A 27,983-nucleotide genomic window follows, 5' to 3' on the forward strand; every position below is an offset into this window, starting at 1 on the left:
AATGGTGATAAGTTGACCATAAAATCGTCAAACTGATGACGAGAAGAAAGAAGAAGGGGAAAAGAAGTGTGAACAAGTGCTTTCTTATACCTACCTTATTCGTTTCGAAAGTACTGAGCAGTCCCTCCCTCTTCCTTCACGTAGAATACAAGCTCATACTTGCCAATTAGAGCGTGAACGTAGCGACAACACCACAAAACTACCCAGTCACCGTGAAGAGATAAAACCCATCGGCCAATCGCGTAAGTCAAAGGAAAAACGCACGAAAGCTAAACAATTCTTTGTGCGTGGACATATCCATTCTCTTCACGCTCAGTCGAAGGCGCAGGCAAGTGAGCGTCCAAGGAGGGCTCCGGATGCTGAATCAAGCTTTCCTGTTGCCTCTCGACGTGTCTTCTCCAGGGTTTATATACGAATATTGAACCCAGACCTACGATCAGGAACACACCGCAGATGCTTCCGCCAACAATGTCAAAATGGTCGCCAACCGAAGAAACTCCATCCCAGAATCGCCCCTGAGGGTCTGCGACGTTCTGTATTAGGGAGAGAACTTGGACGATGCCGATGAAAGCTGATACCACGACTGTAATTCCCGTGAGGACGATGGAATAATACAGAATAGCAACCACGTCTCTTGAGAATGCTTTCGACGTGTACAGGGCCATCATGAGGGCTCCATCTGTGGTATCGAGCATGCACATGCCAGCTGTCACGCGTGAGTAAACTTCCAACTCTAATGCAGATACATCGCCACTCACCTGTGAAAAGAATAGGAAAGATCAGAATAAGCCAGATACTCGTCCCCTGAACAGCCTGAATGCTCGCAATCCCCAGTATAGCAATCTCTGAGCTTGTATCGAACCCAAGACCAAAAACCACGCCGAGGGGGTACATCTTCCACGGTCGGTCAATAACGCGAAATAACCTTTTGAACACGCGCGTCAAGAAGCCTCCCCCTTCCAGAGCAAAATGATCCTGGATCTGCGTCTCCTCCTCGACAAATCCTTCAAGTCGGACCTGATTTCTTCGCTCTTGCAGAATCCCTTGCAAGCGCTGGATGAGCTTATACAGAACCCAGCCATTTCCTATACAGAGAATTATAAGAAATGCGGCACTGACACTAGTGCCAACTATATTTCCCACGTGCTGAAACCCATCGAACCTTTCCCTCAAAGCGCCACTCGTGGCTGCGACAACGATGCATGTTACAATGACGATGGTGCTGTGCCCTAATGAGAAGAATGTCCCCACTGTCGCAGGGCGTTGACCTGATGCTATGAGACGACGTGTCATCAGGTCAATAGCTGCGATGTGGTCTGCGTCCAAAGCATGGCGAAGACCAAGGACGTATGAGAGGGCAGCTGGCGAAATGAGGCGTGGATGGAAATGCAGAACAATGCCTGCAGCGATCCATACCAGGGCATTGACTGCGATGAGGGTCGCTATAGCAAAGATACTATTGTCTGGTATCCCATTGAGAAATTTGGGTTTGCTGAGGGGTTGAAATCGAGGCATGGTGAAGCGGGGCATTGCGAAAGCCGGATGGTGAATAGGAAGCCAAGTGGTGATACAAACGATGGTGTTGAGCTCACCGCAAAACAATCACTGACAAAGACTCACTGAAACAACAACGAGAGAGCACAAGTAAAGCGCAAAGAAGAATCTGTGAATGGAAGAAGAAGGGCTGATATTTTCTCAACCCCACAAACATTCTAGACCTTCAAAGGTCGTCGTCCTAGCATCATCAAAAGCCGTCATGAAGCCGGCGGGCCGTAGTGTAGTAGTGCGGGGTGGGTCAAGTCTTGGCCGCCGGCCGCCGATGTTATCTCAGTGCGGGGTGACTCTGCATTATCGCATTTTGATGAGTAATGGTCAAACAATTGGTTGGTCTAACATTCTATTGCGAGTTCCGTCTAAGTATGTTCTATGCTTATTGGCTAGACAAGTTGAAGCTCTTCTCAAATGTATCCTCATCCTCCTCTGCAACTTCAAAGTCGAAGCGTGTCACGTCCTCTGCAAAAGGCCAGAGATATTGACTTGTAACCCTGGAACTCATCAGCTTCTGTTCTTTTTGATAATTGGGAGGTGGATTTACCTGTGATGTTCACTACTCGCCTGATACGCCGCCAGCGCAGCCTTATCATGGTGAAAACTCAACAAACAAATTTGAAAGCCTTTGCTCCTCGCAACCGGATCCGTAATCGACGGACCCCCCACGACAAGCCGCTCATCTTTGACGCATGGTAATGTCTTGAGGGCTTTGAGTTCTTTGACAAACGTCTTGCGATGTGACTCGTCGACGTCCGCGCGAAACTTGAAGAGGACTGAGAGGGGTAAGTAAGATATCACGAGAGGGGGAAAAGTAACTATTGAAGGGAAAGAGGGGACGCACCAATGTGAATGACAGTCATTGTGCAATGAGGGATGATTTACCAATGATTTATTTATCTAGCGGCGATGTAGATGAGTTTAAATGTGTTGCGGGTTGGCTTGGCTTGAACTAACACCAACGGACGGGTTTGCACCGCTGAGGTGAGCGGAGAAACGGCGGAGTGCCGCCTACGCAATTTGGCCGGTGCAGAAATGGAATCGTGTTATCAGCTCGCCGAGAAGAGGAAGTATAAGTTATCTGATGAAGTTGAAGCTCAGTTGCCATGGGAGATCGATTAACTCACCGTTATTATTAGTGGTAGATAATGCACCAAACTCCCCAACACGAAGAATTGCAGACCCCAAGTTTGGCATCGTCAGATATTGCACATATTCCCATTAGAACCCAATCAACTCGCTCTCCTTTTTGGAAATTATGATTTACGTATTCGGTACTGAGCCTCGTCGTTCCATCTGCATCCATGGCCTTCTTTGTTGAAACAATGGCTGTCGTTTCGTAGGCACGGGAGTACTTCCAAAGAGACACCGAAGCCTTCTGACACGTATTATCCAATACCAAGAAGGGAAACCAGCAAGATGTAGTCCACAGGTTTATATTGTTGATCCTGTATCTAAGACAGAAACGCCACTCCACTTTGATGTTGTCTGTCTGTCTGTCTACATGACCCAACTACCCCTCACAAACGGTATCCTATGACAGATAACTAAAAGCTTCATTTTAGGTCAAACTTCATCTTATCAAGCCTCAACTAAATCTCACAAAAGTTACTTTCAACATCTCACATACTACCCCCACAAACTCAAAACCCTCAACCCTAAGCCCTCCCCGTAGAGCTCGTTACCCCCCCATCAACCACAATCTTCTGCCCGGTAACATATCTCGCCTCATCAGCTGCCAGGAACGCAACCGCACTCGCTACATCCCACGCATCCCCCATCCTCCCCATCGGAACCTGCTCCTCTCTCGTCCTGCAAAACTCCTCATACCCCTTCCCAAACCGCTCCGCCAAACTCCTTGTGTACGGCGTGTTCATCAGCCCAGGCACAACGGCGTTTAAGCGTACTCCCTTGGCGGCGTATATTATCGCCGTGGCTTTGACGAATTGTAGGATTGCTGCTTTGGCGGTGTTGTAGGCTACTTGGGGTTTGCCGATGTAGCGGAGTCCTGCGATGCTGGAGATGCAGATCACAGAACCGCTTTTTTGAGATTCCATTATGGGGAGGACGTGATGGCATGCGAGATACACGCTCTTGAGGTTGATGTCCATTTGCGAGTCCCAAACTTCCTCACTCATAGACGCAGGATCTCCGGGCTGGGATTGTCCAACGCTTGTCAAAAGGATATCAATACGTCCATGCTTCTTCATACAAGCATCAACAAGTGCCTTCACAGAAGCTGAGTCTGTAGCATCTGTAGCGATGATATCGCATGTTCCACCCTCTGCTTCAATGGTCTCTTTTGTCTTTGTTGTTGAAGCAAGGGTTCTGTTTCCGCCAAAGATGATGGCTCCCTGCCGTGCCAAGGTCACGGCGCATGCTGCACCGATTCCCCAACCCTCGGTGCCTGTTTGGCCGAGACCGATTATGAGGGCAACTTTATTTGTGAGGTTGAGCATATTGAGTAGATGGTCAAAGAAACAAGGTAAGGGTACTGGGAATGGCGATTTTATCTATCATACCGACGGCCTTTTATTATATCTATTTATTTACTTAGGTTGGTGTGTAGCGGGATTCTCCCGTCTGTCGTGTAAGTGCTCCATCGGCCATATTGCGTGATGGCCGACGCGGGGTCACCCCGTCTGCATCTCCAACGCCGATATGTGATCATCGCCATGGGGGAGAGTAATACATAAACACTGATAGGCCAGTATTTAATCCCCTGAAATCATCTCTTCATTCAATATTCAACTCCATTGATCAAAGCTACCAAAATGTCAGACCCCAAGAAAACAGTGGTCAACCCAGACTACGACCTTGACCAACCCATCACATCAAAAGTCGGCCTCCGCCAAGGCCTCGCCTCCTACGGCGATCCTCACTTCTCCCTCTTCCTCCGCAAAGTCTTCATTAAAGCCCTCGGCTACAGCGAGGATGCACTCTCACGCCCCATCATTGGAATCGTGAATACATACTCCAGCTTCAATCCCTGCCACGCCAACATTCCTCAGCTCATTGACGCTGTCAAGAGAGGCGTTCAGCTCAATGGCGGGTTGGCGATTGACTTTCCTACTATTAGTATTCATGAGAGCTTCTCGTCGCCGACGAGTATGTATTTGAGGAATTTGATGAGTATGGATACGGAGGAGATGATTGCGGCGCAGCCTTGTGATGCTGTTGTGTTGATTGGTGGTATGTTCACCCTTGAAATATACTGAATGAAGTTGATGCTAACTAGGATAGGATGTGACAAAACTACGCCTGCTCAACTGATGGGAGGTATCTCAGCAAACAAGCCTATCCTTCATCTAGTCACTGGTCCAATGATGCCCGGGAGTCATCGCGGAGTGCGCATCGGAGCTTGTACAGACTGTCGTAACAACTGGGCCAAGTACAGAGCTGGCACTCTTGACATTGAAGATATTTCAGCTATCAACGATGAACTAGCACCAACTGTGAGTTCTAATCATCTAGCGTATGATATCAAGTCTAACAATATCAGGGAGGAACTTGTGGTGTCATGGGAACAGCATCTACCATGGCCTCCATTCTCGTTGGACTCGGCATGATGCCTTTTGCTGGCGCCACAGCCCCAGCTGTATCAGCGACAAGGTTACGAATTGCGGAAGCCACAGGAGGACTAGCCGTTGCAGCTTGCAAAGACGTTGAACGCCTGCGGCCACAAGCTTTACTCTCACGAGAGTCGTTCTTAAACGCCATCACTGTACTACAGGCAATTGGCGGCTCAACGAATGCTGTGGTCCATCTCATGGCGATCATTGGGCGCCACCCCAAGGTTGCAGGCACAATAACATTGGAGACCATCGACGAGATTGGTCGCAAGACACCGTTGCTGGTTGATCTGAAACCAAGTGGTGATAACTACATGACAGACTTCCATAACTCAGGTATGTCACTCATTCTGTTTTGAAGTAAAGACTAACAACTCAGGTGGCATGCTCGCTTTGTTCCATGAACTCAAGCCTCTGCTTCACCTTGACGCATTGACAGTCACTGGCCGAACACTAGGAGTAGAAATTGCTCACAACTCTCTTATCCCTGTTCCCCGAGAGCTGAGTGTCATTCAGCCATTTGACAAGCCATTATATCCAGCGTCTTCTCTGGTAGTGTTGAAAGGCAACCTGGCCCCAGGAGGCGCCATCATGAAGGCCAGTGCTTCCAAGTACAGAAAACTACTGCAGCATACCGGCAAAGCCGTCGTTTTTGCAAATTCCGCAGATATGGCAGAAAGGATTGATGATCCTGATCTGGACGTGACACCCGAGAGTGTCCTGGTCCTCCAGAACATTGGTCCAATCGGAAACCCCGGTATGCCAGAAGCAGGCATGATCCCTATCCCAAGAAAGATTGCCTCTCAGGGAGTGTTGGATATGCTGCGTCTATCAGACGGCCGCATGAGTGGAACAGCAGGTGGAACAATTGGACTACACATCTCTCCGGAATCAGCCGATCCCAAATCCCCGCTTGGCATCGTCAGGAATGGTGATCTCATCACACTTGATGTCGAAAAGAGGCAGCTCTCTGTGGATCTATCTGATACAGAAATATCGCAGAGGATCCAGGAGAGACTCAAGACCTTCCAGCAAGCTGAGGGTGCTGCAACACCATGGGTGAAGAGGGAAGGAATGAGAGGCTATCGGGGCTTATACATGCGGAGCGTGAACCAGGCTGAGCTAGGCGCTGATTTTGACTTCTTGACTGCTGAAGGGCCACAAAAGTCTCAAGACTAATGTATAGATTTAGACTGAATCTGTTGGAATAAGGCCTTGGAACAGGTCGCGAACAATGTTATCGAGATTTGTCGACTCCGTTGGCTCAAAGTATTCCGCGAATGTCTCATTAAGTAACCCCTCGTAGAATTGGTTCTGCATGAAACCCATATCGTCGTCCATATTCATGTGGGATGAAGATCCCTGGATGCTGTTGAACTCTTGCCCCAAACTCTCCCATGCGTCTGCCGAGAGTGTGGGATCAATAACCTGTTCATTGACTTGCAGTGCAGAACGGTCACGCAAACCCTCCGATCGCCTATTCTTCTCTCGGATGTATCGAACAGTCGATTTGCCCAGGTTATCCAGAATATCGCGACTGTGTTTGGCGCCAGACCAATGCTCACCTGTAGCGCCCAGAATACTAAGGGATATGCTCAGGTCAGACATGAAAGCGTCTACACCCGTAGAACGGGCGATTTCTGACACTGACTGGATGCAGTATAACAGAGTTATGGAACTGAGAACGAGCCCGTGGAAAGTAGTCCAGCTATGAACAAGCAGGTTTTTCTTGTACAATTGGTCAAATAGTTGTAGGCTTTCACGAGCACTTTGGTGACACTTTACCAAGGCTTCTTTGGGGGGCTTGGGTATAGCAGGGCTAGGTCTCAATAGAAGCATTCGTAGACCGTGGTATCGAAGCTGACAAGTCGTTCGCAGATACAACATATCAGGGTCACCAAGACCTGGTATCTTGTCTGACCACTCATCCAGTCGCTGCAGCATGGCGTTTTGCCAGTCGTTGATGTTAGTCACTCTAGGATAAGCATATCTAGGCGTGTCTCTTATGATGCTTTGCGCGATGTATTTGATCTCCGAGTTGAGTTTGGCCGCTTCGAATAAGTGAACCGCAAATGACATGTCACTGGACGGTTCGGTGATTTGATGTTGCCTCTGGCTGACAAGCCGCTCGTCGGACAGACCCAATGGCATCTTTCTCATTAGTTTGCGGCATGATTCAGCAGTGTGGGTAAACTTACACGGAGCTCGCACCCTTCATCACGTAGTCCAATTGGTCGACCCATCATCGTCGCAATGATGCGATCGAAGGAGTAAATAACCCAGAAGATCCTGGCTCGCATCTCCTGATTAAACAGACTGTACTCGGGTCCCATGCTGATGTTCCTTTGGAGACCTTGATCAACTAAGGCAGCGATGCAGTGATAGTTGAGATACCAGACATTGAGGCGAACGCATGGGCTATGTATAGTGAAGATGAGAAGCAAGACAAGACACTGAATGCCTTTCAACGAGTTCTCGACATTTAGTTCATCAAGGTATTGTAGTGCGGAGAGACAGTACGATTCTGCTGGTATGCGAGCTCTGGTTCGAGCAGAAAGGACGGCAGATCCTATCGCCAGAACCATGAAGACCTGGAAGTGGGCGGCAGGGTCCTGGCTCTCGTCATCATAAGCCATATCCAGGTAGTCGTAAAACCTATGTTGATGTAGAATAGGATATTGTAAGTTAATAGCACTGAAGTATGCCTCACATAATTGCATTGCCGTGTCTCTGGGCGGGAGTGGGAGTGGCCCCTGGAGAGCTTCAACCAGCTTTATAGGGAACGGTGCATTGCGATTAGCGCGACCAACGCTATCGTCTGATTTTGATGCCGAGTCTAGTAAAACTCGTGCTAAGAAATAACCACTGGATGGGCCGATATATCGTGGATCTTGGTTCGTAGCAAGGGAAACCAGCCCAATCTCGTGGGTCATGGCACTGGCTCCTGTGGGTTCCGAAGTAGATGTTACCGGCTGGGTTGCCGGTGGCTCATTTTCAGTATTTCGTATAGTTTCAGAGCTCCGCTGAACGGGCTCGGACTCTGGGGCTGGGAGAGTAGAATTGTCTGCAACTACAGAGCTGGTGTCGTTCCAGGCTTCTCCTATATAGACGGGCGGACCTTGAGATAAGTCGACGTCAGGACAATTCGATCGGACAATGGACTCCAGCCAATTAATCCGGTTCGTCAAAGATGTGATGTATCTATATCGTCAATTAGTAACCATGACGGCAGGCTATAAATGATCTACAGTCACGTACTGTCGAGGTGCCGCATCAGCACGGGCTGATTTTCCATCGACACATTCAACACCGGCTGCACGGCAATTGCTACAGGTGGGTAACTCTAGATTACACTAAATATAGGTTTAGAAAAACGAGGTATCTAAAGTTGGTGCCAAACGTACCTTTCTTTTCAGCCGCTGGCACCGGGAACAGGCCATGCGTGTCCTGGGAGCACTCCGATCAGGCAAGGAGGCTTGATGGGGTCGCTTCCCGTTGGAATTCCTTGCCCCGGGCATTTTTGTACTTCTGCCGGTAACGGATCGAGTTTCTCGGCATGTAATGATGAGCTGAGTGGAAGGGATGTAGATGGGAGGATGGCAAAAATCCGTCGAGCGGGGAGATGCCGCTTTAACGCCTTTGAGAGACGGGCCTTCCCCGCTCGTATTTCCGGTGACATTTCAGTATTAAAAGAATGGAGAGAATCGCTCAACATCAGAATTGACCAGTATCAAAACATCTCAGTGGTCTTTAAAACACTAGATTGAGCTCATAACTAACTTATTCACTCCATCATGGCTGAAAATCAAGACTCCCAGAAGTTCCCAATCGCCGCCTCAGAAGCACGACGCTTCATTGAAGACGTCCTCAAAGGCAACGGCATCCCCTCTGAGAATGCCTCCATCATCGCCCGCTGTTTAGTCGCCGCCGATCTCCGCGGCGTCGACACCCACGGCATGAACCGAATCCCCTCTTACATGGAGCGTCTCCGTCAAGGCGTCCTCAACGCCAGCGCCCAGCCAATTCTCACTCAAGTCACGCCCGCCGTAGCTCAAGTCGATGGCCAAAACGGCTTCGGCTTCGTAGCAGCTCACAAGGGCATGGCAGCTGCTATTGAGTCTGCAAAGGTGTTTGGTATTGGCATGGCGAGTATCAAGCACTCTAACCATTTTGGTATGAGTGCTTGGATCGTGCAGCAGGCTCTTGATGCGGATATGATGAGTTTGGTGTTTACAAACTCGAGTCCTGCGCTTCCTGCGTTTGGTGGAAAGAGTAAGCTATTGGGTGTTTCGCCTATTGCTTGCGGTGCGCCTGGTAAAGGACCCATGGAGAACTTCATCCTTGATATGGCGCCTTCTGTAGCTGCAAGGGGAAAGATTTACAAGGCGAAGAGAAGGGGTGAAAAGATTCCCTTGGATTGGGCACTTGATGCTGAGGGACGTCCAACAGATGATCCCGAAGCTGCTCTCGGTGGTGTCATGTTACCAATGGGTGGCCCCAAGGGTTCTGCACTGTCAATCATGATGGATGTATTCTCAGGGGTTCTTTCAGGCTCAGCCTTCGCTGGCCATGTCACTGGCCCCTACGATCCTTCCAAGCCTGCAGATGTTGGTCACTTCTTGGTAGCTATCAAGCCTGACCTCTTCATGAGCCTGGATGAGTTTAGAGAGAGGATGCAGTACCTTTACGAGCGTATAGTCGGGTCAGAAAAGGCTGCCGGGGTTGAGAGGATTTATTTCCCTGGTGAGATTGAGCAGCTGGCTCAGAAGGAGAGGGAGAAGACTGGCATTCCTCTCGTGCAAGCTGAGATTGATGCGTTGAATGCTGAGGCAAAGAAGGTTGGGGCAGAACCGCTGAAATTTTAAGTATGTAATTATAGAATTTTGACAGCATTCTCAATATTGGAGATCATTTGTTTTGAGAGAGGAGCTCACCGTGATGAATCCTTGCATGCATCGCTTTACTTTCATATGTTTGGCATTAGTCTTCGAGTGAGAAGCTACGGAATTTCCTGGCAGATTGAATGAGTCTATTTGGTTGTGTGACTTGCTCTAACTCTATAATTCATGTTTCTCATGCTGTCTTTGGCTGTGATCCCTTCACATACTTAGTATGCTGTCCAAGCGTAACCAACTTCAGCCCCCCATCCTTCTCAACCTTTGATATCCTAATCGACGTAAACGCCACACTCCCCCCGACTTTATCCGCCGTCGAAACAATCTCAACCATATCCCCCAACCTCGCCGCACTCAGATAACTAATGTGCATATCCACACTCGCACCAGTAGTATCCCTCAGATCCCAACTCGCAATAGCCAGACCAGTCGTGAAGTCAATGATAGTAGCTGATACAGCGCCGTGAAGATTTCCACTGCTGTTGAGATGGTTCTCGTTCAGAACGAGCCGTGTTGTTACGCTGCCCTGCGTTGTGCTGATGAGTTGCGCTGAGGACATTATGAAGTTGTAGATGGGGCTTTTGGCGCGCAGACGGTCCATGAGGGATTGGACGTGTGCGGTTCTTTGGGCTTCTGATGAGTCGACATCTGGGGTTTGGACACGAGTTGAAGGTGGCTCAGACATTTTGAAGAATTTGAAACTAGGACTGTGTTTGTGAAGTTGTTTATGAGTCTTATTTCTGAATGGTTTGTCTAGCTGAGTTCTTGAGAGAAATTTCCTCATCGGGCAATTCCCGCCCCTCCTTTGATGAATATCCTCTCTTCTCGCATACCAACTCCTAAACCTTCTCAAAAACATCCTTCAGGTAATCGAACGCACCCAATGGAACACCCTGTGTGCGCATGATACAATATGCACTTGTGAGGTGAAAGTGGAAATTGGGGATTACATATTCGCTCACGTATCGCTGGCCCGTGAAGCGGAAGTTGCCCATCTTACTCTCCATTATAATCTCCTCGTTCTCTTTACCGTTGATGACTTCAGGGTCTACACCCTCAAGGACTTCAATTGTGCGAGTGATGCGGGCTTGGAGCTGTTCGAATGTTTGTTCGTCGTCTTCGAATGTGGGAATGTTTTGTGCGCCAAGACGTGAGGCCAGGAATTTGGCTGTGTTGGAGCAGGACTGGACTTGGTAGGGAAGCCTGAAGAGTGTTAGTCGGGATTCGCACGAGGTTTGAATAAGTTACCCTCTCATATCGGAAATCAGACGGTATGTAAGAAGGTCTTCATGTTTCATTTCCTTATCATCGCAGAACTTGGCGCCCTTCTGGAGCATGAAGGACAAATTCTTGAGGTACTTGACCAGCACGGGAATGCTCTGTTGATAGAGTGTCGTCATTTTACTAGCCTAGGATTGATTTACTGGCTTGTTTATTGTTGAAATTATTAGATGGGCATAATGCCAGTATATATACCAACCTCGCGAACTTTTCGCTCTATCCGTCCGGGATAATCTCACATATTCGCTACTAGATACTAGAGAGTCCGGAACGCTGACTGCAGCGTAGGATTTAGTGCTTATTGAACGAACTTTGGCCACCCTTGAAACGTGTAAGACGATTCGACATGATGCTGAGATGTTTGGTGCCCCAATGCCCATTGCCCAACGCTACAATTCTTTCTCACTAGACGGGATGATCGGCTGACGGAACTTAGGCGCCGTGTAAGCTGACAGAGAATACATAGATCCTACATATTTACTTTATACATATCTGATTTGTCATCCGTAGTGATTTCTCGGAAGATCGGCGCATAATTCAGGGGATGGATGTCGCAGGCCGAAGAGGTGCTCGTTGGCATCGCAGTAGTCAGGTTAGTAGTCATTCATACTGATGCGACAGCACCAGGCTAATCGTATGCTAGAATTTGGCCACATAATGTCCGACTCTCATTAAAGTGAACCCAACCGGCCTGAATTGCTGCGTGATGGTGTTCAGTGTCTTGCTCGAGATGTCTGCCGATGGCCCGATGAGGCATTGGCGCAGAAGCTGAAGGCATTGATATATGGAATTTATTCTCCGACACCGTAAAACAGCTAGATTTGACCAAACAACTTATTTATTCCCAAGTTTCAATTTATGTATTAACAAATACGATAAGGTCAATCATGGCTCCCAAGCCAAGGCTTGTCATGCACCTCCTCCGAACCAACCCCGAACCCCCGCAGTGTCTCGGTCTGTAACAACCTTAAATCAACACTCTCATCCAACACAACCACAAACAACCCATAACAATTCAAAATGCCCCTCCCAATTCTCGACCACTTCGCCATTCTGGTCTCATACCAGACACTTCAAACCGTAACCCAATCCCTAAAAGATTCTCTCCTCGTAATCGACGGAGGCGCCCACGCAGATGGCCTAACAGTCAACAAACTAATCCATCTCGCCGACGGCACATATCTCGAGTTCATCGCCTTTGTCGAAGGCGTAGACCCTGAGAAACGCCGTGCTCACCGCTGGGGAAACCTCGAAGAGGGCAAAATCGCAGATTGGGCTCATACGCTACCCAGTGAAGCTGATTACGCACAGTTGCAGAAGCGCGTGGCTGATGCTGGGAATGGTGTTACGTATGGTGATCTTACTTCGCTTCAAAGACAAAGGCCTGATGGCGTTTTGATGAAGTGTCTTGTTTCGGTGGCGCTGAATGCGGAGGGGGGAAGGATATTTCCTGGGACGGTGCCGTTTTGGTGTGTTGATGAGACGGAGAGGCATTTGCGATCGCCATTCAAGGCGGAGAGTGGTGATGGGCTGCATGAGTATACGAAACATCCTTCACATGCCAGAGGTGTATCGAAAGTCACTGTCCTGCTTCCCGAGAAGCGCATTGCGACGTACAAGCCTGTTTACGACGCTATTCACAACCAGAACGCTACTGCTGGATCAGACGGCTACTCATGGCCTTACGACCTCCCCGCTGGACCTAACCCAGGAAGCAACGAGGTCGTCCTGTCAACTCTCGAAGGTGGAAATGGCAATGCAGAGATCAAGTTGGCACTTCTTGGCACAAAGGATAGCCCCAAGTCCATCGAGCTTCTTCCAGGGTTAGTCGTCGACTTTGAACACACAGATTAGACAAACAAAAACGTTCTATTCGGGTATCTAAAAAAACAACTCCCTAGTCCAGATTCAATCTCAAGTCAAAGTTCGCTTCTCCGTCTTCCAAAACCTCGACAGCTTCCCAATATTCCATAGCTCTGGGACGAATATCCCTCTGGAGCATGAGCTTGAACTTGAGCCCTGCAAAGTCCTCAGAGTACCATCTCTTTTTTGAATTCTGCACCAGACGCTCCGTTATCTCATCACAGACCCGCTGCAACGCGTCTCCCAAAGGAATCTCCCGCACAAACTCATCGTAGACATTTGCGCTCTCTTCAAGGTTTACAGCCCAGTAATGAAGATTCGCCCCAGTACCGTACGTGATGAGCGTCTCTCTGTCTGTGAGGTCCAGTGGGGGTGTGAATACGGGGGCGAGAACCGCGACAACAGAGATTATCTCCACGGCTAGACATTCGCCGCACCTGTGCGACAGAACTCCACCCTCTGCGAGTGTAGCCGGCATTGCGTAGACGCCTTCCATGGTGGTTGGCATGAACTTACCTGAGTGAGGATGCCCACAGTCGCTGTGAGGTGAGAAGACGACACGGCAAGATGGGCAAGCGATCTCTGGGGATTCTCCGTCTTCCATGTCCTTCAAGGCTTCATCTATCATGGTGTGAAGACACTTGTTTCCAAACATGTGACCGCAGGGTAAAATGCGAGCTCGGTGGGACATCATTTTCTTTTCAGTGGTCAGGCCTTCATCGGGACTGAAGGTGTGGTCATGGGGAAAGATGGACATGTCAGTGAGACAGATTCCGCACTCGAGATGAAGATGGTTGAAGAGCTTCGGGTCTTCGATGAGGGAGTCTCTGAGACGAGGCCAGAAGGGTGTGGTCCACGCAAGTCTGTTATATTGGGGTTCGTGGTGGATGATGTTTTTGATGGACATCATGTTGACAACGGTTGTGGAAGACATGATGAATGGTAGTTCTTGTTAGTCAAGTACAAGATGATAAGTTCAGAAGAAGAAGTAAGTAGATCTAAAGGAAGAGGTATATCTATCAAAGGCTATTGAGGAAATCATATTTATTTAATCGTTTGATCCACCGATTCAATGTCCGTTACTGTTCTGCAGTGTCTGCCAGATGCTGCGTGAACATGGTCGTTGTCAAAAGCTTTTATTGTTCACTTCCCTTTGAGAATACCGAACAATGTTTACAATCTGTTTTCCCTTGCAGTATCAGTGCCAACTTACGATAAGACAAAGAACACTATTGAATACAATTCCCGGTAGCTGAACATGTGTAGTATACTGAAACCCAGGGAGAACCGGTAATCAGGCAAGGGTATCGCTGCATACGAACGGCACTCGAGCTTCATATCATGTAGAAGTTCATCTTATCATCCCCATATGCCACTGCCTTAAATTTCCATCTATATTGGCACCGGCAGTTTTAACTTTTATGCTAACTGTTCGTTTCCCCTCTGGCAGTGATCGAGTTACAACAGTGGCAGAAACGGCCATATCTGATGAACAGCACTCCAGGCTACGAAGTGAATGATATAAGTTATAATACATAAACGAAATTATATTCTTGAGTGACGGAGTGTAATCTTTCCCTCCTTATCACATCCCTTCCCATCGTTCTCGATAGTATATCATCTCATCAATTCTAGAGTCACACAACCTTCATCATGCCCACCATGAATCCAGCTATGAATCCTGGATCCATCATCGACGCAATCCGCAGTGATATTGAGCCGATCGCTGACATCTACTGGCCAGCCTTCAAAAAGGCAGTCGAGAATGATCCTCAACAGCTTCGCCCTATCGATCTGACCTGCACCATCTGCACAGAGCAGATGTCGACGCAAGGATCCGCACGTGGTTCCATCCATTGGATCCCGAAACCAGGTCGTATAATCTCCCATGAAGCCCAGATTCTTCCCTGTGGCCATATGGTCGGCGCCTGCTGCTTCATGAACTGGCTTGCCAGTCTCTCTGAACGGTTTCGAGGTAGAAAGTTCTACTCGTGTCCTGTTTGCAGCACTGCGATTATGTATCATCCTGAATGCGGCCATGTATGCCATGGTCAACGAATCCCAGGCTTGATCGCCAACTATTCTAGAATTCCCCTTGTTCTGAGTGAGGGTGGTTTTATCCACGCGCGATGTGCCGGATGTGAAGTCCAGCATGCCTTTTCCGAGCTGACCAAGTACACCAGTATCTACAAGTGGGAAGATGAAGTCGAGTCTAACAATCAATACATCACCCTTGGCTTTTTGGACCAGCGTCCTGGCGGTTTTCTGTACATGGATGGCTCTAGGGACCGCAAGCGACCTATTTGTGAGCGCGTCCGAAGGCTCGAGACTCCAGAGGAGTTGAAGACTATCTGGGAAACCTATAGAAAAGTTTGGGCGCTGAAGTTCAAGACCTTTTGGATTTCGCATGATCTTTCCAGTGTAGGTCTGTGTCTCTACTTGATGAAGACCTCGAAGCCACTTCCCAAGACGCCCAAGACACAGGGCATCTTTCGTCGGGTCTTCTCTCGAGGATCTTCTACCTGACAGGTAGTCTAATGAGTATATGAGGAGTTGAAAGAGTGTACTGTGAGTCGAGCAGTTAAGGCTTCTTTGTTTTTATGACTGGCGTTTTGTATTTGCATTTTTGGTGTTGGGATAATGAACGATACAGGCTGGTCCTGAGCTTAGGCAGATCTTAGGAAATAAAATTGAATGCTAGACCAGAACTTGATGATGGTTGCGGTATATGAATTGTGATGATTATTATGAACTTCAACGCGCCGAGTAAAATTGGTGACTGTAGAAATACCAAACTTATCTAGGGACATACTGCAGTGCTTGAGATGAATGTCTCTATCTCATCACTGTGTTTACTTGATTTGAAAGCAAGGACAACGCAGGATGAGTCGATTTTGGACCAACTACAATGCATTTAGAAACTTTTAATGTATTTCTGCGACTTTTTTCTGCCCTTAAGTAGTCACTGAATATGGTATTATCCTGATTTGGAGTATAGAGATAGGCATGGTGTTTTAGTGAAGTACCTGCAATCACAAACACGTTTTAGCAAGCAATCACTTACATCACCCGCTCACTTACCTCGTCTGCCTTTTCTTTCATCACATGGACTTCCGCCTTTTGAGTTGGATTCTATTTCTCATGTGTATTCGTGGCTGACCGACCACATCTGATGTCGAAAGTGCCAGCAACGCTGCTAGCTCAAGTTACACTTGCCAGTGGCAGCCCGTGATTCATCACCAAACTAATTTATTCATCCTTTGTTTACTTTGTCCTTTTCCTCCCGCACGTGCATAAATCCTCTCCTTGACTTCTTCATCTCACTTTTCTCCTCTCATCAGCAACTTCATACTCCCGACTCGTTCATCCTCCGCCCGCGTAACTATGCATGAACCTACGATCCAAATCATCACTCGCCCACCAGAGCCGCTGGATGCTGAGCTCAAACCTGAACCACAAGTCATCTGGCGCGATAAAAACGGAAAGATTTACTTTCGCAACAACCCAACTCTTCCTATCCTGCGATACCCCAACAGTAAGGCGATAGAGAAGCCCGATGACGCCCCAGACAAATGCAAAAGTTGCACTCGCGAGTGTCTCGTGGCTATCCGTAGGTACATATCTTCTATCGTTTTTCTAACCTGACCAACTCCTGCAGCAAACGAAGAGATTGAGAAAGAGATCCGGGAACTTGAACTTGACGTCGAGAAAGACTTTGAAGTTCCTGAAGCCAAGAAGCCTGAGCCTAATATCGACATCGAAATGGTCAAACTAGCCAACAAAAAGGCCGAGAAAGCCAACAAGAAGAAGAATAACAAGACGAAAGAGTCCAAAGAAGATCTCTTAAAGGAAAAGGCCGAACTCACAAAGGAGAAAGTTGGACTCACCAAGGAGAGGGCCGCCCTAGTAAAAGCCCTCAAAGTCAAGAAGGCAGAAAAGATCAGAGCCGAAACGCCTGCCAAAACTACAGCGAAGACCATCGCAGAGATGAAGAAACTCTCTGAGTTCATCAGCGTCAGAATTAAACGGTACAATAGACACGGCGCACCCTTGTCTGAGAAGATGGCAGAGGAGGACCTTAAGTATACCATCGAGAAAATGTACAAGCACCTCCCAAACTCATTCGTCGACTGGGAATATGAAGAGGACGTAGACGTGTGTCGTATTCTAGACTTGCCTTGCTACGGCAAAAGTTTTGGTAAGAATATTGAGGATCATCTGTATGGAAAGGAGCATTTGGTGAGTATTTTGCCCAACCCCTGGATATACTGTCTCTAATGCTGTCAGGCCTATGATCGATCGATGAAGGGGAGGGTTCCGCTTTGTGTCCAGCACAACAGAGTGAAGCGGGAGATTGAGAACGGTCTTTCATACCAGGAAGGCCTGTTGGCGGAACTTTCCGTTGACCCTTATAGTTATTAGGTCAGAAGCAGATGATAGAGACAGTGAACGGTTGAGCTTAGTTGAGACACAAGAATTCAATAGCTCAAAAGAGTCTATGTCTGTCCCCATTACCAAATCTCGCAAGAGACCGCAGATGGCAGTCGTGTAGATCCCATGTAGTGTTACAATACAAATGCGCGCCGCTAAATAACCCAAGAAGCAAAGAAACAATGTTCGGTAGGGACCAATGATCCATATAACGCTGGTCCAATTCTTCCAATGCGTGAGTCTTTAATCGGCACGCGATCCGCTGCTGTGACGGGTACGCTTTCGTCCGCTGCTTGTGGCAGGGTGCATCTTGTCGTTGCGCTCTCTCTTGAGCTTGCCGTCCAATACGCGGGCTGAACAACGTTAGCAGACAAATCTCCAATCTCGGGGTCGGCGAACGTACTCAGAACATCGTATCCGAACTGGGGGTGCTCCAAGCACAGAGCCTTGAACTCCTCTTCCGCCTCGGCGCGCAGGGTGTGTGAGCGCGTTGCCCAGAAGCTTGCGACGGGGGCGCGGATGGTGGTGTCGTCGTTGCTGGTGTAGGCGTAGACGTAACGAGCGTATGTGATCTCGCCCTTGGCGGTAGAGTTGACGCAGTGGATCTTGGAGCTCGAGAGGGTCTTGAGACCAGCGACGCCAAACTTCTCGGCGAGGGTGTAGATGCGGGCGTGCTTGAGGAGTTGGTCGCCGCTGTTGTCGACCGAGGGAATTGAGGGGTCGGACTCCAGGACTCGCTGGCCGGGAAGCTTCTTGGGGAAGTATTCGCCTGTGTAAAGGTATTCGAGGAAGCTGCCGACGGTCTCGATGTCGTAGTCGGGGAGCTCAATCTGACGAGGCTGTGGGGAGGTTAGAAGGGGTCCACAGCCAGATGTCGCTGGCGCAAAGGCTCTGAAGCACTAACGCTGCCGTCCTCAACGAAACTATCGCAAATGTCCTTGAAGTATGGGCTTTGTGTCAAAAGTCCCTGATGCGCTGAGAGGATAGATTGGTCGCCAGATCCGATGAGCAGGGTGACGATTGGGCTCATGAGATAACTGGCAAAGGTAACTCTGGGCTCTGCGACCTCAGAGTCGGCGAAGGGAAGCTCAGTGTTGTCGGCATTCTCATTCTCCTCACCCTCTTGGGTAGCCTCTGGCGCAGTATCCTGCGTGTTCTGGGTCTCAGACATCTCAACATCACCGGTGGGCTCGATTGAATCCTCGTGCTGATCGGCAGGCATGATTGCGAATGAATTAGGAGGCGAGTTAGAAAGGAGCGATTGATACCATTGCTTGAAACGAGCGGAATTGGTGCCGAAATCAGTGACTTCAAGATAGTTCAAATGATGGTTCCTGGGCTCGTGTGGATCCGCGTAAACGTGAGATCCAGTCTTGGTGGGCAGCTTCAGCTGGTTCAATAAGCGCTAATCTGTATGCGGAAGCGAGCTTGGCTTAAATTGATGCCCCGCGCGCAAGGCATCACTGCATGATCATCATAGCTACCCTACACCGACCGCTCAGGGACTGCCGACCTGCCGCTATCGGTGCCCCGCCCCCACTAACATCTGAGGCGTCTTCATTTGGCAATCGATAAAAAGTGACTCCGAAGCAAACACCTTTCCACTAACTAACACTTCCATTGTTCTCCTTCTTTGTCCTCAAACCACCAATCTGTCGTGAAACTCGGGGATAAACACTATAAGGATGTGTGCAGCACATGTAAGAACACCTCTCCATCGCAATCACCATCAATCAGCATCACCGAGACTTCCGCAATGGACCATACTAATCTTCTACACCAGCTCGATATACGGCCAACTGCCGATGAAGCTCGAGCTGCCTTCAACCAAGAATGGACTCCTACAACTCAACCCACGCTTCTCCCCGTTTGCGCCTCCGCTCCAGCCGATCTATTGACTCCTTCAGCTATCTATCTTAAGCTATCATCGGGGTAAAGACTACAATGCTTCCACCGCCGAATCGTCCTCTGACTCACCACTTACAGCGCAACTGCCGAATACTCATTTCTCCTCGAGAGTGCGACTGGAAGCACAGAGACGGTTGGACGATATAGTTTTATTGGCGCCAGTAAGCTTTTCCGAGACTCTTGTGTTGGACACCCTCTGAGTCTCTCTTCTAGACCCCCGAAAAGTACTGGCCACTGGCGACGGCTACGAACACAATGGCGACCCTCTCAAGACCCTTGCTGCCGAACTTTCCAATGATCGAGTCCTCGATATTCCTTCGTTGGCGCTTCCGAAGCTGTCTGGTGGTGCCGTTGGATACGTCTCATATGATTGTATCAAGTACTTCGAGCCCAAGACCGAGCGACCACTCAAAGACAACCTCCAAATTCCTGAGGCTTTGTTCATGCTATTCGACACCATTGTCGCCTTGGACCATTTCCGTTCGACATTGACAATTGTCACACATATGAAGTTGCCCAAGAGCCCCTCTGACGATCTTCAACCTGCCTACGACGTGGCCTGCGAGACACTCCGCAAGACCCTCGACATCATCTACCAGCCCGAGACTCCCTTGCCTGCTCAAACTCTTGGTGCGCAAACAGAATCAGAGCAGCAATATTCTTCGAACGTTGGTCGTAAGGGTTACGAGACATTCGTCAAGGAGCTCAAGAAATACATTGTCAAGGGAGACATCATTCAAGCCGTGCCTTCACAACGGTTCCGCCGGAGCACCAAGCTTCACCCCTTTAACATTTACAGAACTCTCCGAACACTCAACCCCTCACCTTATGTGTTCTTCCTCTCATGCGCCGACTTTCACATCGTTGGTGCTTCGCCGGAGTGTCTGATGAAAACTGATGGATATGCTCCATTACCCTCTGACTCACGATTTGGCTACTCAGCTGCCGAAGCTCGATCAAGACCTCGTATTGTCAACCACGCAATCGCCGGTACGATTCACCGTGGAAAGAATGCCGCTGAGGATGATAGACTCGCAGCCGAGCTTTTGGCTTCCAAGAAGGACAGAGCTGAGCACGTCATGTTGGTGGATCTCGCCCGCAACGACGTGAACAGAGTCTGCCACCCCACGACCGTCAAGGTTGACCGGCTCATGAGAATTGACCGCTTCTCCCATGTTCAGCACATCACCTCTGAGGTTTCAGGAGTTCTGCGTCCTGAGTGCACACGCTGGGATGCTCTGCGTTCCATTTTCCCCGCGGGAACAGTCTCTGGAGCACCCAAGATCCGAGCTATGGAGCTCATCTACGACCTGGAGCAGGAGAAGCGGGGTATCTACGCTGGAGCTGCAGGATGGTTTGGATACGACATTGTGCGCGTGGACGAGGGCAGTAAGCCTGAGGACAAGGTTTTCGTCGACGAAGGACCCATGGACACATGCATTGCCATCCGGACCATGCTCGTCAAGGATGGCGTGGCATATATGCAGGCCGGCGGTGGCATCGTCTACGATAGTGACCCTACAGATGAGTGGATGGAGACGATGAACAAATTGTCCGCCAACCTCCGCTGTGTGGAGCTGTCGGAAAGGTACTTTGGCGATGGGGTGAGCACTAAGACCGTGGAGGAGATTATTGCGATTGAGAGGAGGAAGGGAGAGGAGGAGGTGAAGGAGGCTGAAAAGTAGGTCATCTGCATAGAAACATTCCTGATGAAGGATAGAACCAATTTATACTCATTGGCGCGCTTATTGTGTTCGAAGTCGTTTATTTCCTCTTCATTGCCATACGCTGCCGGGGTGGTGACCCATGACAGAGGCTGTTCAAACGGTGAAGGCTTCACTGTTCAGGTCGAACGAGGAGTGAAAGCAACACATCGCCTTGAAAGTCATGGTTCACCCTAAACTCACAAGATGGACCGTGAACATCGAATGTGCTTGACTTCAGTGACTGCATCAAATGTGACTATATAATGAAATGATGCCTACTCAACATCAAAATCATCTTCTCCTCATCACCACCACCCATCACACCCAGGTAAGTCTAACACCAAAAACAGATCAAAAACAAAAAAGGTAAGTCTACGCAAAACGAACTACATCACGTCTCGCTTCACCAGTCAGTCATCTAGCTGGTAAGTATCCCTTTTCAACATGTCTTCTCCCAAACCTCTCCCTGAAGCCTTCTGGCCAACTATCAAAAAGGCTATAGACAAGGGCAGCAACACCAATTCCGACAATGAGGTTATCGCCCCTCAATGTCCCATCTGTATGGAACCCCTCCCGGTGAGATCTTTTCCTACCGAAGGTGAGTTGGATGCTGAGGTCTTGCTCTGTGGTCATGTTCTCTGCCAGTCTTGCCGTATACAATACCAACACAGCGACGCCGGAGGACGGTGTCCTGTATGCCGCACCAACCTCTACTGCAGCCGATGCAAAGTGAATGCTATCCCCATCACCATCCCCAAGAACGGTGAAGAATCTAGTCTTCCTCCTACGACTCTTCCAGAGTGCGATCAGAAGGACTTGTGTCCTGATTGTGTAGCTACGGTTGAGTTTCACAGGGACGTAGATAAAGGTGAGTGGCCTTATCACTTAGATGATATGGAGCCTGGGTTTGTCAGCTTCTTCTACCATGTTGTTGATAACATTGAGAAGAATGACGAAACTGCTACAGAGGGGAGAGTCCAGGAGGCGATTTCCGACACCATCATGCAGGAGTTTACGAACATGATGATGAGTCGTCGCTGTGTTACGCTTGGTCGTGGGAATACGTTGCGACAGACGAACCCATGGTACGCTGAGAATAATGAACATCAGGAAAATTGTCGTATTGGGGCTGTTCAAGGCCATTTTGGCCCCAGCCCAGACTCAGACTCAGACTCGGACGATGATGATGAGCCTCTTGGAAACCCTCCTGCTGGTGTCCCTCTTCCGGTTCTGAATCCCGCACAGACTGATAACAACCGCCAGAACTCTGGCTTGCAAGTGTCTCCATTTGAACGAACTGGCCTACGCCGGGTTTTGCACCCGATTCGGAGTCTTGATGATCCTGCGCAGCCTGGCAATGCCAATTCGCCGTTTGATGTCCAGGACGGCATTGCACGTCCAAGTGCAGCAACACAGACATCTGAACCAGCTCGACGTTATCATGACAGGGCACTGTTAGATGAGGAGTCAGACGACGATATGGCCTGGATTGGATCTTCACAACGAGAGGGTAACACTGTTGCGACGACAGCTGAAGTGCTTCCAACATCTGGAATGTTTCCACCAGGATCTGACAATGTACGTCCCAGTCACCGACCAAATAGGAGAGCAGCAAGAGCGGCTCAAGGTCCTGGTATGCATGGAGGAGGCATGCAGGGACTGGCGAGGGCTGTAAGGCGCGTACCACCTCGACCTCGCTTTGCACCTCCCAGTGCAGCAACACAGATAAATAGATCAGTTCAAGATGATGAAATGCAGGCACCAGATGCTGACGCAGATAGACTCTGGCATGAGTTTTTAGAACGGGAGGGTAACTCTATTCCGGCGACAGCTGAAGCGGCCAGGCCAGCTGGACCTCGTAGCTTGCAAGAAGCGTTTGATTATGCGGATGCGAACGATATTCTGAGTCTGGGAGATAGCATTGGCAGAATGCCCCAGCAGTTTCGGGACTATCTGGCGAGAGGTTGAGCGACTAGACCGGCGACAGGAGAGTCGTCCAGTCCAGCATCCGGTGCCTCACATAGCTCTATGGACTTGAACAATAGCGACGAGGTGTCTTCAAATGATCAGCCCGTCTCTGAGCGCTGAGGATCCTCCATATCCACTGTGGAAAGACGCGTGTAAGTCAAGGGCATGATGATATTGCATGCGGGCCATGGTTGAGTAGGCGAAGACGCTCGGACCGAGATATGGATGGGACGGCACGGCACGGGAAACGGCATGAAGTACGGAGTAGACTGGAAGTTATTTGTGAATTTGAATTTATTCGGTGAAACGGAGTTTTGGATCAGGATCAACCGGGAATAAATTAGATTGATACTGAATCATTAGTCAGGTCTGTTATGGTAGCGGAGAATAAACACAAAGGTGTAAGAAATGTTTCAAGGGGTTCGGATGTGCCGTCAGAGCCGTTTGAGTTCATTGGTATCAGTCGATCCTTTGGTGAATGATGATGTATGAAGAAACCCGTGACATGGAATTAGGAAATAAAAGAGTAAGTCAAGTCAAGTCAAGTTAATGCTATGCATCGTACGTCAGCTAGGCGCGTGAGGCTGCAAAGTGAAAAGTATGCGGATAGTTCAGCCACGTAATTCAGGAAGCAAATACACGTACAATTCGGATATCGGCTCCAAAGTGATATTCATCAGCCATGACTCGATGCGAAATATATGCCGATAGTCGAAATATAAACGAAATATAGTGAGTATATAGTGAGGATAGTGAGGGACATCAGTGAGCGAACAGAGAGGGAAAAGTGGGCAAATAGCATCATCTCACCGCGCCGTGCCGGTATCCGATCGCGCCCAATCGACCCCGGCAAGTCGGCACGTCGACATCCACCTTTTCCAAACGCCCAGTTTTTAGTCTGATATCGGTTTGCATGGTATTTACGAGGGAGCATATGAACAAACAGAGGCAGAGGGATCAAATGCAGAGGATAATGAATGAAAGAAGATGTAGAACTATAGAGCGTGAGATGGTGATATTTTACCGTCTACAATAATACATCAGCCATGTCTTGATAAGTGTACTCAGATATCTGTCTAAATTAGATGCATGTCACTCAACTCGCTTCTCGGCACCACAAATTCCTCTCGAGGGGGGCCATTCCCCAATCCTACCCTCCACTCAACCTCATCCGCTAGTGGACAAGCCCGTTACTGTCTCGGAAGTACGGCTTCATCGTCTTGCCTATTGAAAGTTGCCTGCCTTTGAAACTCGGCGCCTCTTTTCGCTGGGCCCTTCAGGTGCCGTCTCTTCCAGACTTTCGCGCTCTTTTTCTCCCCTTGGCCTGCGCCTAAAAATAATACGTCCCCCAGCCTTGGGGCTTACCTCTACCTAATACATCTGTTGTTCCCCTGCCCTTCGCTCTTTTTCGGTTCCTGCTTTTAGAGACCACCCCCTCCCGCTCTCTCGCTTCTCTCGCGCTGTGCTCCCCCATTTACAAATTCTTGTAACTGAACTGGACCTGGACCTGGACCTGGGGGGCTTGGCTCGAACTTCCATTTAAGCCAAAGGGGGCCTAGAAGCCTCTGCCAAGAATTTCCATCCCGTCTACTTCAGGACCCTTTAACATTTACATCACTTACATCTGCATTTGATTTGAGCCTCACTCACTACAGATCAATTCATTTTGCTTCTTTCGACAATTGATTACCTAACACTTCCAGTATTGAATGATACCGCGATAGATGCCTTCCGCTCTGCAGGCCGACATGGACATGGATCCCGCCGTTGTCGGCCTCCCTACCACAACAGCCATCACAGGCCTTCTCGACGTCGGCGCTGCTGCCATCGACATCCTCAGCGACCTCAACATCTCACCACAGCACGACACCGCCATCCTCAACATCCTCCTCCGCGAGGTCAAGGAGTGCCGATCCTCCGTCCACGCCTTCTACAAGACCCTCAACCTCATCGAGAACAACCAGATCCCCTTCCCTGCCCGCGCGGCCTGGATCTCTCTCGACACCCTCGTCGCGACCCTCACAGACACCGTCCTCGCTTTCACCCGCCTCTCGTCGCTATGTTGTGCGCTCGACGAGCAGTCCAATAGGTCTACGCCTGAAGATGCCGCTAAGCAGTTCGAGAAGAGGATCAAGGCGCTGTGTGCCAGGTTGAGATGGCATAATCTTTCGTATGCTATGATGATGACTATAGTGAACTGGTAAGTTAAGCGACACGGCACACGGACCGCTAGATGAACAAGTACAATTTTTGCTGACGGGGGCCAAAAAGTCCGGGAGAAAAGGACGCAAAGAACAGTCGCGACGAGCTGGCGCATCGCGTTGCGAGACTTCTCACATTCAACGTCAACCTCTCTGCTAGATTACGACAGAGTCGCCCCGGATCCTCGGCTGCCAAGACAACGGGACCGGGAGCCCAGACCCCCGATAGCCCCGAGATCACCCCCGCCAATGTGGGGCACAGACCCGCCCCTTACTCCGGAACCCTCTCAAAGCTCACCACCCCGAAGGCTCTATCCAAGGTCATTCTGCCTATCGAGCTGAGGGAGCTTCGTGATGATTTTGAATACTACACCGAGATGATCCCCTCGCAGACCGGAAGCTGTGAGTTTCCAACGGGTGGTGTCTTGATGGGAACGCCATATGATCTCGCTTCAGCACGATGAGACCCATCATCAATCAGTAACTATCAATCTATCCCTAGCGGATAATCATCTTATCAGATGAAAACTTGCAAAGTCGGTGTTTAGGTGGGAAATAGTGCGAGGCATTTCAAGCCATGTATGGCTACAGGACCGGTTGGGGGCTTAGACGGGCATTTTACCAAACGGTTATTACGTGTAATGATGTTTTTTGTTTCTTGATTCGTTTCACTTGGAGTCGATTTAGCTAGGCATTTGCAATTTCAACGTAGAGATATCCATTCAAATTAATCAATCACCCATTACTCATTGTGCTATACTTGCTACTCGATACTTAAATGAAGAGCTTGCTACCGTGGTACTTGGTCTTGTCAGAGTAAGTCTGCACAGACGTCTCAATCTCTCGCTCGGGGAAACCCTTGAACGACTTGGCGTATGTTGCAACGGAATGGGCGATGAGCTGTTCTGTGTTAGTGTCACGGTTTCTGAACAAGACATTGGTTGGATGCGACTTGCCTTGGTGTTCACCTCCCACGCAGTGTAATTCACATTGGTCAGATCATCCCCGATCTGGTGGTAGTTCTTATCATACCAGACACCGGCTTCACCGCCAAACATCTCGACTTCGTCTTCTGTCTTGACACCCTCGGCACCTGTGGCGATACCACCAGCGGGAATACCACCACGGATGAAACCATCGTAGTCACTGCGACCATCAAAGGGGATGAAGGTGTAGTTGAGACCCTGCTCCTCGTACCAGTTAACATACAGATCACGCAGCTCCTCAGAACCCTTGGGGTTCTCGGCGTTGGTGGCGTTGTAGATCTGGTAGGCAAAGTTGGGACTGGCCATCATGTCGTAGTCCATGAAGAGACGAATCTTGCGGTTCTCGTCTTCAGGAAGAACGGAGACGTAGTGGTCGGAGCCAAGAAGACCTTCTTCCTCAGCGGCCCACCAGGCAAAGCGGACGCAGTTGTTGACGCGGTACTTGGTCAGTTGGACAGCGACCTCGAGCACAGAGATACTGCCGGATCCATCGTCGTTTATACCAGGGCCCTCGGCAACACTGTCGCTGTGACCACCGAGCATAACACAGTTGTCGGGATCACCACCACGAGTCTGGGCAATGATGTTGGTGGTGGAAATGGTTTTGACCTCAGCGTCGATGTAGGCAATAGCATCAACTTTCTCACCATCCTTGAGCTTCTTGGCAACAGCCTTGCCCTCTTCACCGCCCAGACCAAAAGTAGCAACATGGTCAGGCGAAGGAGTACCGAGAGTTCCATGAACCTCATCCTTCTCATAGTTATACACAACGGCAGCGACAGCACCCGCTTTTCCAGCATTGCCGGACTTTGTACCAAAGGGGCACGTTCCACGAAGGATGAGAGCAATGTTGCCCTTGACGGCCTCGGGATAATCGGACTCGTCGCATCCTTCGTTGTCGACGAGGACAAGCGTTCCGTGGACGGGCTCCTTGTTCTTAGTCGGAGGAGTCAGACCCATGGGCGATGCCTGCTTGGGAACAGAGTCGCCGATGACGAGACGCGACTCGAAGACATTGCCCGAAACAGCGGGGAACTGCTGGTTCGAGACGGAGTAGTAGCCGCCTAGCTTGGCGAGCTCAGCGTGGATGTATGACAGTGTACCGAGATGGCCTTGAGAACAATCAGTCATTACGTTCATGATAACAGTCCGATTTCGGAGAACGTACCTTCACTGCCAATGACACGAGTCGGATGTCCATATTCCTCTTCTCCATTCTTGGCAATCTCATACAGATCCTTTGCTCTAGCCTCAAGGTTCTCAGGCTTGATGCTCTTCTGCAATTCCTTGGTATCTACCAGAGGAAGATCGTCACCAAAGAGATTCCAAGAGAGCTTGGGGACTTGGAGGTTAAGAGGGATCTGAAGAGCTGACACGCCCTGGAGGGCGGCCGTGGCGGCGACTAAGCAAAGACCCTTTGTTGTCATTTTTGGAGTTTGTTGTGAGGATGAAGGGGAGAGGATGGAAGGGGAGGGTTTTGGTTAAGACATGGACTGCGCAGGTGATACAAGCTTGTGACGTGATGATGCTGGGACCTGGAGCTATAGAGGGTCTTAGCTCACTGTAGCTTAGCTTGGTTGCCCTGCCAGGAACCCGAGGCATTGCTTATCTTTGCCTTGGCCCC

General features: G+C 49.5%; 17 protein-coding genes across 21 annotated transcripts; 6 read left to right on the top strand and 11 right to left on the bottom strand.

Annotated features, from left to right (window-relative positions):
- Positions 1-269: 269 nt before the first annotated feature.
- FOIG_05320 (high-affinity nickel-transporter) lies at positions 270-1,530 on the bottom strand (the record flags this gene model as incomplete). The annotated part of the gene is made up of 2 exons (XM_031203880.1): positions 270-706; positions 759-1,530. 2 exons carry the CDS (start codon positions 1,528-1,530, stop codon positions 270-272), a joined length of 1,209 nt encoding a protein of 402 aa, XP_031065709.1.
- Positions 1,531-1,881: 351 nt separating this feature from the next.
- On the bottom strand, positions 1,882-2,498 carry FOIG_05321 (uncharacterized protein). Its single transcript, XM_031203881.1, has 3 exons — positions 2,393-2,498; positions 2,096-2,324; positions 1,882-2,045 (listed from the first exon to the last, which is right to left on the bottom strand). Exons 1-3 carry the CDS (start codon positions 2,409-2,411, stop codon positions 1,931-1,933), a joined length of 363 nt encoding a protein of 120 aa, XP_031065710.1. The 5' UTR covers positions 2,412-2,498; the 3' UTR covers positions 1,882-1,930.
- A 471-nt stretch (positions 2,499-2,969) lies between these two features.
- FOIG_05322 (uncharacterized protein) lies at positions 2,970-4,084 on the bottom strand. Its single transcript, XM_031203882.1, has one exon. The coding sequence runs from the start codon at positions 4,005-4,007 to the stop codon at positions 3,207-3,209; it is 801 nt and encodes a 266-aa protein (XP_031065711.1). The 5' UTR covers positions 4,008-4,084; the 3' UTR covers positions 2,970-3,206.
- On the top strand, positions 4,030-7,106 carry FOIG_05323 (dihydroxy-acid dehydratase). 2 transcript variants are annotated; one of them, XM_031203883.1, is made up of 4 exons: positions 4,030-4,740; positions 4,792-5,003; positions 5,051-5,456; positions 5,500-7,106. In XM_031203883.1, exons 1-4 carry the CDS (start codon positions 4,323-4,325, stop codon positions 6,297-6,299), a joined length of 1,836 nt encoding a protein of 611 aa, XP_031065712.1. In that variant the 5' UTR covers positions 4,030-4,322; the 3' UTR covers positions 6,300-7,106. The 2 variants fall into 2 exon arrangements, with proteins under 2 accessions (XP_031065712.1, XP_031065713.1); XM_031203884.1 differs by lacking the exon at positions 4,030-4,740 and having other exon boundaries at positions 4,755-5,003.
- Positions 4,270-8,706, bottom strand: FOIG_05324 (uncharacterized protein). The gene is made up of 4 exons (XM_031203885.1): positions 8,525-8,706; positions 8,379-8,473; positions 7,319-8,321; positions 4,270-7,271 (listed from the first exon to the last, which is right to left on the bottom strand). Exons 1-4 carry the CDS (start codon positions 8,636-8,638, stop codon positions 6,309-6,311), a joined length of 2,175 nt encoding a protein of 724 aa, XP_031065714.1. The 5' UTR covers positions 8,639-8,706; the 3' UTR covers positions 4,270-6,308.
- A 104-nt stretch (positions 8,707-8,810) lies between these two features.
- On the top strand, positions 8,811-10,045 carry FOIG_05325 (alcohol dehydrogenase). The gene has a single exon (XM_031203886.1). The coding sequence runs from the start codon at positions 8,915-8,917 to the stop codon at positions 9,983-9,985; it is 1,071 nt and encodes a 356-aa protein (XP_031065715.1). The 5' UTR covers positions 8,811-8,914; the 3' UTR covers positions 9,986-10,045.
- A 148-nt stretch (positions 10,046-10,193) lies between these two features.
- On the bottom strand, positions 10,194-10,700 carry FOIG_05326 (uncharacterized protein; the record flags this gene model as incomplete). Its single annotated transcript, XM_031203887.1, has 1 exon — positions 10,194-10,700. The coding sequence occupies one exon, from the start codon at positions 10,698-10,700 to the stop codon at positions 10,194-10,196; it is 507 nt and encodes a 168-aa protein (XP_031065716.1).
- A 154-nt stretch (positions 10,701-10,854) lies between these two features.
- On the bottom strand, positions 10,855-11,415 carry FOIG_05327 (uncharacterized protein; the record flags this gene model as incomplete). The annotated part of the gene is made up of 2 exons (XM_031203888.1): positions 10,855-11,218; positions 11,264-11,415. 2 exons carry the CDS (start codon positions 11,413-11,415, stop codon positions 10,855-10,857), a joined length of 516 nt encoding a protein of 171 aa, XP_031065717.1.
- An 845-nt stretch (positions 11,416-12,260) lies between these two features.
- On the top strand, positions 12,261-14,224 carry FOIG_05328 (uncharacterized protein). Its single transcript, XM_031203889.1, has one exon. It carries the CDS (start codon positions 12,317-12,319, stop codon positions 13,148-13,150), a length of 834 nt encoding a protein of 277 aa, XP_031065718.1. The 5' UTR covers positions 12,261-12,316; the 3' UTR covers positions 13,151-14,224.
- On the bottom strand, positions 13,194-14,093 carry FOIG_05329 (uncharacterized protein; the record flags this gene model as incomplete). The annotated part of the gene is made up of 1 exon (XM_031203890.1): positions 13,194-14,093. The coding sequence occupies one exon, from the start codon at positions 14,091-14,093 to the stop codon at positions 13,194-13,196; it is 900 nt and encodes a 299-aa protein (XP_031065719.1).
- Positions 14,225-14,812: 588 nt separating the features above from the next.
- On the top strand, positions 14,813-15,685 carry FOIG_05330 (uncharacterized protein; the record flags this gene model as incomplete). Its single annotated transcript, XM_031203891.1, has 1 exon — positions 14,813-15,685. The coding sequence occupies one exon, from the start codon at positions 14,813-14,815 to the stop codon at positions 15,683-15,685; it is 873 nt and encodes a 290-aa protein (XP_031065720.1).
- A 586-nt stretch (positions 15,686-16,271) lies between these two features.
- On the bottom strand, positions 16,272-17,515 carry FOIG_05331 (uncharacterized protein). Of its 2 annotated transcripts, XM_031203893.1 has the most exons (2): positions 17,208-17,515; positions 16,272-17,157 (listed from the first exon to the last, which is right to left on the bottom strand). In XM_031203893.1, the coding sequence occupies exon 2, from the start codon at positions 17,137-17,139 to the stop codon at positions 16,648-16,650; it is 492 nt and encodes a 163-aa protein (XP_031065722.1). In that variant the 5' UTR covers positions 17,140-17,157; positions 17,208-17,515; the 3' UTR covers positions 16,272-16,647. The 2 variants fall into 2 exon arrangements, with proteins under 2 accessions (XP_031065722.1, XP_031065721.1); XM_031203892.1 differs by having other exon boundaries at positions 16,272-17,515.
- A 318-nt stretch (positions 17,516-17,833) lies between these two features.
- Positions 17,834-18,951, bottom strand: FOIG_05332 (uncharacterized protein; the record flags this gene model as incomplete). Its single annotated transcript, XM_031203894.1, has 3 exons — positions 18,495-18,951; positions 17,994-18,429; positions 17,834-17,943 (listed from the first exon to the last, which is right to left on the bottom strand). The coding sequence occupies exons 1-3, from the start codon at positions 18,810-18,812 to the stop codon at positions 17,834-17,836; spliced, it is 864 nt and encodes a 287-aa protein (XP_031065723.1). The 5' UTR covers positions 18,813-18,951.
- A 216-nt stretch (positions 18,952-19,167) lies between these two features.
- On the top strand, positions 19,168-21,376 carry FOIG_05333 (anthranilate synthase component I). 2 transcript variants are annotated; one of them, XM_031203895.1, is made up of 4 exons: positions 19,168-19,290; positions 19,374-19,522; positions 19,577-19,659; positions 19,712-21,376. In XM_031203895.1, the coding sequence occupies exons 1-4, from the start codon at positions 19,276-19,278 to the stop codon at positions 21,181-21,183; spliced, it is 1,719 nt and encodes a 572-aa protein (XP_031065724.1). In that variant the 5' UTR covers positions 19,168-19,275; the 3' UTR covers positions 21,184-21,376. The 2 variants fall into 2 exon arrangements, with proteins under 2 accessions (XP_031065724.1, XP_031065725.1); XM_031203896.1 differs by having other exon boundaries at positions 19,374-19,659.
- FOIG_05334 (uncharacterized protein) lies at positions 21,237-24,038 on the bottom strand. Of its 2 annotated transcripts, none has more exons than XM_031203897.1 (2): positions 23,818-24,038; positions 21,237-23,724 (listed from the first exon to the last, which is right to left on the bottom strand). In XM_031203897.1, exon 2 carries the CDS (start codon positions 22,751-22,753, stop codon positions 22,247-22,249), a length of 507 nt encoding a protein of 168 aa, XP_031065726.1. In that variant the 5' UTR covers positions 22,754-23,724; positions 23,818-24,038; the 3' UTR covers positions 21,237-22,246. The 2 variants fall into 2 exon arrangements, with proteins under 2 accessions (XP_031065726.1, XP_031065727.1); XM_031203898.1 differs by having other exon boundaries at positions 21,414-23,523; positions 23,818-23,910.
- A 370-nt stretch (positions 24,039-24,408) lies between these two features.
- On the top strand, positions 24,409-26,132 carry FOIG_05335 (uncharacterized protein). The gene is made up of 2 exons (XM_031203899.1): positions 24,409-25,372; positions 25,444-26,132. Exons 1-2 carry the CDS (start codon positions 24,897-24,899, stop codon positions 25,835-25,837), a joined length of 870 nt encoding a protein of 289 aa, XP_031065728.1. The 5' UTR covers positions 24,409-24,896; the 3' UTR covers positions 25,838-26,132.
- On the bottom strand, positions 24,458-27,914 carry FOIG_05336 (aminopeptidase Y). Its single transcript, XM_031203900.1, has 3 exons — positions 27,528-27,914; positions 26,330-27,471; positions 24,458-26,273 (listed from the first exon to the last, which is right to left on the bottom strand). The coding sequence occupies exons 1-3, from the start codon at positions 27,784-27,786 to the stop codon at positions 26,148-26,150; spliced, it is 1,527 nt and encodes a 508-aa protein (XP_031065729.1). The 5' UTR covers positions 27,787-27,914; the 3' UTR covers positions 24,458-26,147.
- Positions 27,915-27,983: the final 69 nt, after the last annotated feature.

Source organism: Fusarium odoratissimum (assembly GCF_000260195.1).
Source record: "Fusarium odoratissimum NRRL 54006 unplaced genomic scaffold supercont1.7, whole genome shotgun sequence".
In the NCBI taxonomy this organism is placed as follows: Eukaryota; Fungi; Ascomycota; class Sordariomycetes; order Hypocreales; family Nectriaceae; genus Fusarium; species Fusarium odoratissimum.